At 38.5% G+C, this 12,071-nt stretch overlaps 1 protein-coding gene across 17 annotated transcripts in view; it reads right to left on the bottom strand.

Moving 5' to 3' along the window:
- The window catches only part of CASK (calcium/calmodulin dependent serine protein kinase), a 191,271-nt gene that overhangs the window by 70,239 nt on the left and 108,961 nt on the right, over nucleotides 1-12,071 (bottom strand). For 16 of the 17 annotated variants that reach the window (XM_038145443.1, XM_038145469.1, XM_038145453.1 and 13 more), the window contains exons 7-8: nucleotides 4,301-4,476; nucleotides 2,043-2,165 (exon numbers count right to left, since the gene is read on the bottom strand). In XM_038145443.1, the coding sequence (XP_038001371.1) occupies nucleotides 2,043-2,165; nucleotides 4,301-4,476 (299 nt within the window). Of the gene's footprint in view, nucleotides 1-2,042; nucleotides 2,166-4,300; nucleotides 4,477-9,379; nucleotides 9,527-12,071 lie in introns of those variants that run through there. The other variant, XM_038145591.1, reaches the window with a different exon arrangement.

Genomic DNA, 12,071 nt, shown 5'->3' with positions numbered 1-12,071 from the left:
TGTGCTGTCAGTCTGTCTGTGAACTTCAAAGCAGAAAGTAGTTCTGCTGTCTGGAATTCACAAACCCCAGTGAAGGAACATGTTCAAGCACTCTTTGACAGGGTGCTGGATACTTCAGGTGAGTTTGGGAGGTGGGGTACATGTCCAACAGGGCAGGAAATGCCAACCCAATGCCAGCCAGGGGATGGTACAGGAAGAATTCTCCACTGTAGGTGCAGATGAAAAATGTGCCAATGAACAACTGCAGTGACAGAAGGGACAAAACTTGCAGCAGCCAACTACCTTTTCCTCCTGAAGCTATATAAAATCATTAATTTAATGGATTTATCACATTCTTCTCTTGAATCAGAGTGAAAACACAGCAGTCCCTCTATGGCACCAAAGACGTCTCTGTCTCATGCTGTATTTGCTCCTACCTACAAGTGGTTTAGAAAGTTCTGATTCAGCAGAGAAGGCAGTTTATTGCAGGTAAAAATGAGAGGACTGTGCCTGGCAAAAAAAAAAGTTGTCATAAACTAAACCATGTGACTTCCAACAAATAACATGGTCAAAAAGAGACCACAGACACCAAAAGTGCAAAGCTGCACAGGCAGAGCTTGCGCACGCACATTACAGAACTGTCTTTTTAACAAACCTAATTAGCTTAGTTGCTTAAACAACAAAAATTACAGCTTTTCTCCCAAAATGACCCTCAACCCTCTAGCTTTGGCATCTCAATGTGGGTATGCTCTCAAAGTTAAGAAAAACTCCAATTACAAGGAGGTAAAACCAGATAATCTGTGTTTGTACAATATTTTGGGATTCCAAAAATGGTGTTCATTTCCATACTCTTGGATATTTGATACACTATGTATACCCCAGACAAACAGACAGAACTTTGCCTCTTTTTGAGTAGAATGGTTTGAACCTGCAGTTTCCCAACACACTGAAGAGCTGCCTTAACCACTGTCATTTCTGAGAGGTGAACACTCCCAACCTCCTCTGCTAAGCTAGACCATTCTGCAGCTTGGAATACAAGTCAGAGGCAGAAAGAGAGCAGAGAAATGGAAGAATGACTCCATTCACTGGTGGTTACACCATTTACTTGGAGGGAGAAGAGCATACAATCCTGTTCCTCCCAGGTTCTTTCTTTGTGGGTTTCTCTCTGTCTCATGTACAGCATACAGAGAGGCCAGCAACAGACACCAGATCAGCTCCCTTTCAAAATAAGTACCCTGTTTAAATTAATGATTATGACTCTTTCTATCCTGGACACTCACTACAGAAAAGTAAAGGACAACTAAGAAAATAGTTAATTCATCACCTTCTGCCAAAAAAAAATACAGTGCTCTGAACCAGCACTTTTCACCTTTTAATTCTGCAGCACAACCCATCATTCTCCAACCCCAATGTTTAGCACAGACTCCTGATGGACTGCTGAGAAGCTACAGGAATATTTTCTCCTGCTCCTGTTGTAAACATTCAGTGTGCAGAAAGTACTCTTCCACTGGCTTAAAGTGTGTAAATTCTGCCATTACTGAAAAATAGTTTGATTTTTACCAGATGTCTATAATTTTATGCAGCCACAGTGGCCTTGGAGCAACACTCCACTATTTCCTTCCCTTTTGGTGGGGTATTTTCAAGAATCTAATGTAAGGAAGCAGCACAGTTCAGGAGCATAACCTACAGCAGTAGAGTGCATGGCTACATGACTAACAGGAAAGAGGTTTAGATATGGCTGAGTAAAAAGGAGATCAGAAATCAGATCTGGAGTTTGAGAGCCACAGAAAGACACAGCAACACCTTCTTTAAGCTTTATGCTATGCAGCCCTACTCCCTGCACTCTGGTGCTCCTGAAGATGTCCAACTGAGTTTGCTCTTAAGCAAGAGTTTAGGCCTGGCAATTATCAAAATGTCAGGCTCAAACCCTAGACAGCATTTAAAGCACATTATCCCACCTTTTGTACTGTTCATGTCTACTTTGAAAAGCTCAGAAGGACAAAGAAATCCATGGTTTTGTCCCTTAAATAGGAAAGTAGCATGCAAATAGCTGCTTTTACTACCTTTAACCAGGGGTGATTCAGTGCTTCATACACTGTTATCCTCTCTGCTGGATCCAGCATAAGCATGCGGCGCACCAGATCTTTGGCACTTTCAGAAATATGGCTCCATTGCCTAGGATTCATCTGATTAGGAGCAAGAAAAAAAATTAAATTAGTAATAAGAATGTAGAAAAGAGCCTAGTGTTTATCTACAAAAATTGCAGAGATGTAACAGTGGTTGGTGCTTGCAAACATTTCAGTGCAATGAACGTAAAAGGGAATTTCTAAGGGTTTTAATAACTTGTAAAAATGGAACACCAGTTGTTACTGAAATGGCATAACAATTGAAAACATAAATCCTGACATGTCCTTAGTATTATGTTATAATCACAGTATAATTTCTACCTACTTTACATTCTGCTCAGATAAAAGTGTCCATTCATTAGATAAAGCAAAAAATAATTAAGCTCTGTTTAACTGTTAATGACTCATATGATAAATGCAGAAATTAAATCTACTCCTGAAATCAATGCTAGTGATTTCATGCTAGTGATTCTGGGTAAGAAGGGAATAAGAGAATGCCTGTTGTGCCCTACTCTGGTCCTGTCCTGAAGGTGCTATGGACAATGCCTCTTCCCAATAAATTCCTTTCAACTTCACAACAGGTAAAGCTTTTCCACTAGGAAAAGAAAAATGTCCTTTTCCTTCCTTTCCACAGGAAAGCATAAAAGGACATGACAATACCAGCAATTGCAACACTTTCAAAGCAGAACTTTATCTTTAGGAGATTCAATATGAAGGATGATTTAGAATATATTTCCATTTTGTGGATATATGGTTTGTGCCCAACCAGTCAAAATGATGGACATCTGATAAAACTATCCCAAAGTAAGAATATTCTTTATGTGTTACAAAGGATAATATCCTTAAGGTATTTCCAGTATTTCTTTTAATTATGAAGAAACTAAATTTTATTTAGATGATAGACAGCTAACTTTACAAAGTACTAAATGCAAATTCAAAATTATAACCAGACTCTTTTCAATCTTTTCAATGTTACAATCTGGTCATTTAAAGAGGTCAATTTTATTTAAAATCAGTCTTTACAAAAAATGGTCACTTTGAATTGGGGCACTCAGCAATGTTATCTGGCTACGAATGCACATTTATAGCTGTGATTTAATTTCTTTTTCAGCTCTAATGAAATGAAGGTAATTGCAAATTTGACAGGATTTTCACGGAATAGACAAATTACTGCGGAAACAGGAACAGAAAAGGAACTAAGAGGACACAATGTACTGGTTGTAACTATTTTTTTTTTAAAGAGAAGTTAACTTGTATCTTTCCAGAAGGTTTTAGCTGCTTAAGAGATTCCATAAAGAAATCTTCCATAAGTGAAATATCTGACAAGTCTGTGCAATCCCAAAACTAGTCTAATGAAGAAATGCTGCTCTTTCTGGGATTATAAAATTAAAGAAAACTAAATATGTGCCTCTGACTATGTACGGTAACACTGCTGTCACTGACATTTTAGCAGGCTGTTAAGGTGATATAATAAATCAGACTAGCAGACAGCTTTTTCCATTTGTAATTTGCTAATGCACAGCTCATGTATGACCTTAGTTCTAAAGCACAGCAAAGCTGATCTTAGGCAAGCCCACAGTGAAGTTGCAGCTTCAAATTTGTCTCCACAATGGTCTGCGGGCTGAGGCTGTGACAGCTCTTGTGTGCACACTGACCTGCCCTTGGCTGCAAGTGGCTCCTTTGAATCATCAGCTGCACTTCACTACACACTGCACTAAGATGAAAAATGCCTGCCTGCACTTGTAAAATAACATGTATTTTGTTTTAAATCAAGGCAATGTCATGATGACGACAAATGTTTATGACAGCTCCATTATAAACAGATAACAGATCAAATTTTTCTCTGTTAGCTGATCAAAAATTTTAGATTGTTTATAAATCTGAGGTTACAGTATGTTCTAATTCACAGCTAAACCTCTTGTCTTCCTGCTGGGCTCAATGTACAGTTAGGGGCTGGTTGTAACACCCATTTATTATTTCATCTGAGCAAATATTTCCATATTCTAATTCCTAGCAATGATAAAAAACACATCAGGTACAAGACAGACCAGGGAAGGAAAATCATCTCTCTTCTTGTGTGACAGATTTCCATAAGCTTTCAATTTAAATCAGGCTACATACAAACATCAACTTTCAGAAATGTTACCAACAGAGTTCATCTCATGGGAAAAGGATTCAGGTATGCTGTCATTTACCTTGTATTTGCCTTTAATAATGCCTTCAAATAGTCTTTCCTTGGTTCCATAAAAAGGCAAACAACCACTTAGCAGGATAAACAGGATCACACCACAACCCCAAACATCGACAGGCTTCCCATATGGTTCTCTTTTTACCACTTCTGGAGCCATAAAGTGAGGTGTTCCTACACGTCCTAAATGGAAATAAAAAGAAAATTGAGTCAAAGTGATGTGTGTCAAACATGGAAATTAAGAATATCACTGCATTCAAAAAACCAGTTTTTATACATTTTGTTCATGGTTTAAAGCTTTTAACACCATTCTTTTTACCTTGAGTTTATATTTTATATATACGTAGTGAGATAAATCAGCATTTTCCCTTTTGCTTAATTTTTACTTTTATAAATTGAGGAACAGTCTACCCAAGCTGGCAGAATGTGAAACAAGACTTGTAAGAGCACTGGGAGTCTTCAGTAAAATGTGCCATATAAAAGTAAATCCATCCATTTGGACAATCTTTGAAACAGGAATTATTTAGAGAGCAAATACAAAGATGCTGTAGAATTCTAGTGCACACTGATAACTTGAAAGAGCTGCATCTAATTGGCAAGAGCAGAGTTTGGTCTGATGCTCTGCCCATACCTTGGCTGGTCTACTGAAACTACCAGCAAAAATGCAAAATGCCAACAAATGTGTTATTCATTTATTTGAAGAGGGCAGTATCTTACTGCAGATGAAAAGATAATGCTAATTTCACAGAGTGCTTTCATTGAGTGTAATTAATGTTTTCCTATGAAAACAAAATGTATTTAGCACCAATTGAACTTTTGAGCAGATAAACTGATTAGAATAACTTCATTCAATTTCTATGTAACACATTAAGCCAAATAAAAGCAATGAGCATTTTACCTCTCCTTATAAATGTTTCCTATTGTAAAGAGTTTTGTTTCCATTGCAAAAATTAAGCTTGGAAATGCTCAGGTTATCACTGACACTTACAGTCTTCGGAGTACCCTGGTTCCACCAAGTACCAAGAGAAGAAAGAAAACATCAGTGTAGCAAACTTTCACCACTAGTACCTCCTTCATAAATTATTGTTGCTTACTACAGTGGATTTCAGAGCTCCATTCCAGGCCTGCAGCACCTGCTGGTTAGGAGAGCCTAAAATACAGCCCAGAGGATCCAGGGTGTTTGCAGGGCACGTATTCAACTCAGTCTTGTCTTTGTAAAGAGACTCTTGCTTGATCAACCTGTCCTGCTCACCCTCTGCATGGGGACGAGTCAGCCAAGTCACAGCACTGAGAACAACACCTGGGGCACTATTTGGAAGTGGCTTCCTCAGTTAAGACCATCCTTTGGTTATCCCACCCAATCCAGGAACACGATCTGACCATGTTCTTTTAATTAGTCATTTCTGCATCTAAAGGATTAAAATATTGTCAGAAAGTCAGCAGCTTTTCAACCATACTCTTAAGAAAAAACACCACCATTGTCAAACTTCTTCATGTGGTTTCCTGTTAAACCTTTTCAATCCCAGTTTATCAGGGAATTCCTCTGCCAAACAAATGTTAGGGATCTGGCTGTGGCAAAGGGATGTTCCCTCATCACTAGGCTAGGCTGGCATCTTAACAAATCCCTGTAGTCCAGGCTGATCTGATAGCAAAGGGGCAGTTCCTTCCTGAGCTAAAAAAGAATAAACCACTAAGATGCTGCAAGTCCAGCTCATCCCTCATATCACAGGGGGAGGAGGAAGGACATTTAGTCTGGACAGAGAAACAGATGCACATGGGAGGAAAGACAAGTCATTCTTCTTGTTGTCTGTGTACACTTTGTAGGTGCATGGAATAATTTCAGCCTGAGAAAACTCAAAGGCCAATTTTCAAAATCACATATATGAGTACAGAATTATCTCAGATCACTCTCTTTTAGATGCCTGGTGGCAGGGAAGACAAGGAAAATGGAAATCATACACACACACATCCAGCGTGCATAACTTGCTGGGATTTTTTTTTTTTTTTGCCTTTTTTATGTGCCTAAAACTTTCTATTTATAAGGTTTCATCTTTTTTTCCCCCTTTGGATGCCGCCAATGGTGACAGGAAAAGCATCAACATTTCCAGATCTGCATCAGGCTATGCCTGTGCATAAGCAGCAACACCTGCCTGTTCAAAGAGCATTTTTCTATCCCTTAGACTGCTCACGTGATGTTCGTGGTGTACCTACCATAGACTGGAAACCTTTAACTCAGGAGATCTTCACAGACCACAGAGCAGTCTGCCTTACCCAAGCCTTGTTTGTCTCAGTGGGAACTTCCTGAGACTTGGGTGCAAATGAAACCATTTGCAATTTTGGAGAAGGTGCAAATACAAATGGAAAACTGTATGTTGTCTGAAAAGTCTGCCTTCCCACCATGCTTCATAATTGTGGTTATAAAATCTGACAAGTGTGGAGAAGGGGGATTACTCTGAAGACAAAGAGGAGATATCAGCAGAAGACAAAATACCACATGGGGTAACAAGCTATTTAAAGGAGGCATTAAGGTGCAGTTGTCTGGAGAAAGTAGCTAATGAAACCATGAACCTTAGATATCAAATGATATCTAAGTTGATTTAATGTGTATTTTCAACTATTATGTGCCAGCCCTCTCAGCTCATGAACTTTCTGTGGTTTCAATAAGCAATTGCAGAGGTGAACACAGTACAAAAATGACTGTGTGCTGTGAGAACAACACTTAAAGGTTTAGGTTGTGGCTTTGGGTTTTGGCCTTGGGTTTTTTTTTGTCAGTGCACTGAAGTCTGCTGGGCATTTCAGTAACCTAAAGAACATCTTGTGTCCTTGCAAACAATTACATTTTCTCCTGGTGTAAACAGCTTATTTAGCAGCAACACAGGCTATACAAGCAATCCAATAGCACGACGGAGTGTAGGAATTTGGGTGTAAAGGTGCTGGCACTGGGGCTGGAGGGGTGGTCTCTGTGAGGAAGGGCTGGAGCTGCCCCATGCCAGACACAGACAGATCTAATGGGATCACTGCAGGCACAGCTCAGCCCAGCAGCCAGGACAGTGGTGTGAGAAAACAGTGAAAGTGTGTGTAAGAAAGGGAAAAAAACCTGCCCAGCAAGTGAGGAAATTGGGAACTGCCATTTCCCATCCTCCCTGAACCACCTGGGGCTGGGGGGTGAGTCAGGAGAGAGGGGGTGAAGCTGAACCTGGGTAGGTGAGGAGAGGAGGTGGTTTAATTTCTGTCTTTGCTTCCCACTATCCAAATCTATTTGATACTTCAAAGCTCCTATTTTGCTTCATCTGGAGACCTCGCATCAGAATGTGAGGCTGCACCTTCACTTAGTGCTCAAATGCTCTTATAAACAGACAAGTGATGGTCAAAAACCCTCTCTGATCTTTTTTCTGGTCCCCTGAAGTCAGAAAATGTTTCTTCCATCACAGGTAGAAGAACTTGCTCTTTGCTGGCCTGGTCCAAACCCAGGACACAATAAAAATCCACTCTGATGAACTGCTTGTCATGGAGCAGAAGGAACAGAGTGGTTCAGTAAAAGGAAACACTACACAGCTGTTAAAGTCCCCACCAGGCTGCTGCCATAAACCAGATGAAAAATGGATGTTACTTAAATGCAAACTGAAAAATCAGTGCTACTAAACCCTAATACTCACTCTAAAACTTAAAATGAGAACTCCATAAATACAAAAGAAATGAAAAAGAAAACTAGGTTAATGAAATCCTATCATTTACCACTGCTAGATTATAATTAGTGGAAACAGTTTGAGACAGATTTGGTTTTATAACCTTGTTAATGCTGATTACACGATCCCAATACTTTAGATGAGAGGGATGAGGTGGGTACTTATGGTGGTGGAAATCACAATTTTATGTCCATGAAAAAGCAAACCCAGCAGAAGCAGAAACTGGTTGAGACTGAACTGTCCAACAGGATTAAAAAAATGTATATGTGGACATATGTATTGGAATCTTAAAAAGCCTATGTAGTTTCTGGGCCAGCTGTTATCCTTGTGACCACTCCACTGGGCTCATCAAAGGAACAAATGATGATTTTGAAGTTTATCTAAAAACTGAACTGAGCAAGGACTATTGAGCTGCAGCTTTGAACTGAATGTAGCTCAGGAAAATGAACAAAGTGCACACATGAACTTACACAGATGGGGAATTTTCCTATGTTGCAACTACAAGAACTATAAGGAATATCAGTTCCTATGTTGCAACTACAAGAACTATAAGGAATATCAGTAACAGCATAAATACAGTCAATATACAGCAAAGTTATCTAAAACCATGGATATTCACTGCCCTTTAGATTCAATATCACTTCTGCTGAACATTATTTAGTAGAAAATCTGCCTTCTAAACATATCCAGCGAAAAATTTTAAAATTCTTCTCAACAGCTCAGTTTAAATATTTTAGAGACTTTCAAATTGTGTTTGGCATTTTGAGAGAAAGACTTCACCTTTTTGGAGGCAGTTTGAAAAAGAACAGTAAGCAAAGGCACTTTTCTCTGAAACAGGTGACTTCTGCCTTCCACAGGCTTTTTATTCTTCAGAATATAAGCACACTCATGGATATATTCAAATGACTGTGCATGAAAAACAACATTTTAACTGAATATAGATTGCATGCATGCACACACACAGAGAGGATTTTTAGTTGTATCCACATATGAGAAGAAATCATATGGAAGAGTGGAATCAATTTTGTGTGTGCATTTCGGTTCTTTGTTCTAGAGTGGCATGAACTGAAAACAATCACTGTACAACGCCTCAACAGTGGCATGTAGTCAATGTGACACCTGCCTCCATCCATTTCACTGCAAAAGCCTACACCAAAGTGTTTGCTGAGTTAGGAAGCACTCAGTGCCTGGACAGGGACATCCAGGTTACATTGGTAAGGATACCTTATTTCTACAGGTAAACTTTCTTACCAGCCAGTTTTTAAGGCATGTTGGCTGCCTGTAAATTTATAAAGTTGCTAATTTTGCTGATTTTTCCTGTGGAGAAACAGAGAGCTTCAGTCTTCAGGTGCTGTCAATCTGACATTATTTACAAGCACTAAAGATAAATATTGACTTACCTTTGGTAATTTAGTTTCTATGACTCTTTCCATATTATTCCAGACAATAGGGCTATGCTTTCCACAAGAAGAAGAGCATATACAGAGACCCAATCAGATTTTGTCATCCCTAAGGCAGGGGATTGATGACCAAGATATCAGAAGGAGAGTCTTTCAACAGCAGTAGTATCTGAACGATGTATAAGGAAACAACTGGAACAAATAATTTTTAGGAAAAAAAATGTGAGGTACTAATAAACATCACCATCTGACCTCTCACAATAGTGTAATAAGAAATATGCTCACAAATTAAGGTGTTTCTAAAAGAGTGGGATGTCCAGAATAATGTGGAAGGAATCAAAGAATCACACACAACAGATCAGAGAGGGCAGTACTTTACTACTATTAATTCCTTTCCACATTACTCCAGACAATAGAGATGTTTAAAGCAGGTCTACAGAGAAGATGAGTAGATTAAAAAAGAAAAAAAAAAAGGAAAAAAAGGGGGCAGAAAAAGGGGTAATTCAGCTTCAGCACAGAAGATTGTCTGAAGAAAATGTGTCCAAAAGATGCATCAGCAGAACTCTGGACCACTGGATGTGAGTGTCCAGAAAACAAAGCAAAGCTCACATGTTAACGAGACTAATTATAATTAACTCAGTGGCCTTTTCTGCAATAAAACTATGATGGAGGAAGTAAACCTAAATGATTTCTCAACACATTAGCCTCCTGTAAGCACTCTCAAATCAGCCCAGATGTGAAGTGGCATTTCTGTGAGACAGTAAACCACAGCTGTATCTTTTTAAAAAAACAGTCTTTTAAAGGCAAAGCCGTGAAGGGACTCACATTCTTTAATTTTTCAGGAAAAAAAAAAAAAGAAGTGAAAATACTACCCTGTAAGAGAAAGAAGAATAGTAGTGTAGGATCTCAGCTTACAAAATTTTACTTCTCTTTGGAAAACAAATGAAAGCTTCTAAATACCATTCAGACTCTAAAGATGAAAAGGAAAAAGCATCTGCACAGTATAAAAACCTTCCAACATTAAAAACAAACAAAAAAAGAGTTTTCTCACCTGGGGTTTATAAAACCACCAAGATTCAGTTTGGTGAAGCACTGAAGATGTTGCCCAGAGAGGTGGCAGATGCTCCACCTCTGGAGACATTCAAGTCAGGTTGCTCTGAGCAACCTCATCTAGTGGAAGGTGTTCTGCTCCTACCAGGGGGTTGGACTGGATGAGCTTTAAAGGTTCCTTTTCAACCCAAACCATTCTATGATCATTTTTACATTGATGAGAACAAAACAAAAAATAAGAACTCTAAAAAATTCTGCCCCCTTTCCCCCCATTTCATAGTCTTAATTAGAGGGAAATTTATGGCAATGCCTTCTTTTGTGGTTTTTGTAGTAAGTCTAAAAACACAGCTCACAAGGAACCAAGAGCACTTGGTATTTATGTGCTGTTCTGCTACTAAGAACACATAAGATGTTTTCCAATAACAATAATTTACCTTAGGATACTACAGGATTTTGAGGAAGCCTAGGGCATCTAACTAATAATACATGCAAATTAATACTGGACTGGATTAGCATTATGGTATCTGTGACATTTTGCTGCAGAAGGTAAAATGTGAAAGGCAGTTAACCATCCCCAGACAAAGAAGCTCATCCTACTTAGGTCTGTACAGTTATCTTTGCACTAGTTGAAACCTGGAAAAATTAAGTAGATTAAGTGAAGGAAGTATCAGTTGAGAACTTGATGGTTTTTGTTCCTTCAAACTTTTATACATATACTAGCTAAAAATCCCAAGATTTAGCATCTAAGAGATTTGATAGCAGATAAATCTGATGCCACATTTAAGAAAATACTGTGACAACACATACTATGCTCTGCAAGAAAAACTCTTCAAGGAAGGAGACAGAGATCATAATGTGAGATTAGTCTATTAAATCACTGACTTCCCAGAGGTTCCACTACTCCAGCTGCTGCCTAACAATGCAACACAGACTGTTTACTGTCTTATGGAACTGTGCTGTTCCTTAAAGGAATTCACTTATAAATTATGACGTTCTCTAACTCCTGTGTATACTGCCAGAGTTCCTTTATAAAGTACCAAATTCAAGGCTTCAAGTGAAGCCTGTAGCACAATTCTCCACTTCTGATCATAAAAACTGAAGCAAGAAAAGACCTTCAGAGATTGGTAGTTCATGAAAGCTATTTCCTCTAGTTCAGATGACAAGACATGATTCTTAGCCATTTATTGCAGCTTAGGGGCAAATGGAGTGGAACAAGGAATATTTCCTTACATTTTCCTCTCTGACGTTATGAAGAAATGAGTTATGGCTATGTCCTTTTTTTTTTTTTTTTGTACTTTATATTACTTACATAAAGTAAATAATAACTAATAATTGAACTTTCTTAAAAATAATGTCAACTGAGTTGTTAGCTGATAAAATCTCCTCCATACACATTTTCATCAATGACATCTAGAATGATGTCATACCTTGTTCTAAGGAGCTCTCTTACACTTCTGTAAAACAGCCATCTACCTGCTTGAAAGAAAGAACCCTGTAGTTACAGTCCTAAACTTCACAAGTCTTTGAACTTGTATCAGTATTAAAATCAGAAGATTTTAATACCTGGGGTTTAATTTAACTTCACTACAAAAATCCTTCCCCAGCAATTTATGCACACTCTGATAAAGCTGTCTTTGTCAAG

The sequence above is a fragment of the Motacilla alba genome, chromosome 1, assembly GCF_015832195.1.
Source record: "Motacilla alba alba isolate MOTALB_02 chromosome 1, Motacilla_alba_V1.0_pri, whole genome shotgun sequence".
Classification (NCBI taxonomy): domain Eukaryota; kingdom Metazoa; phylum Chordata; class Aves; order Passeriformes; family Motacillidae; genus Motacilla; species Motacilla alba.
The sequence above is the reverse complement of the archived record's forward strand: the minus strand, read 5'-3'. Positions and strand labels throughout refer to the sequence as shown.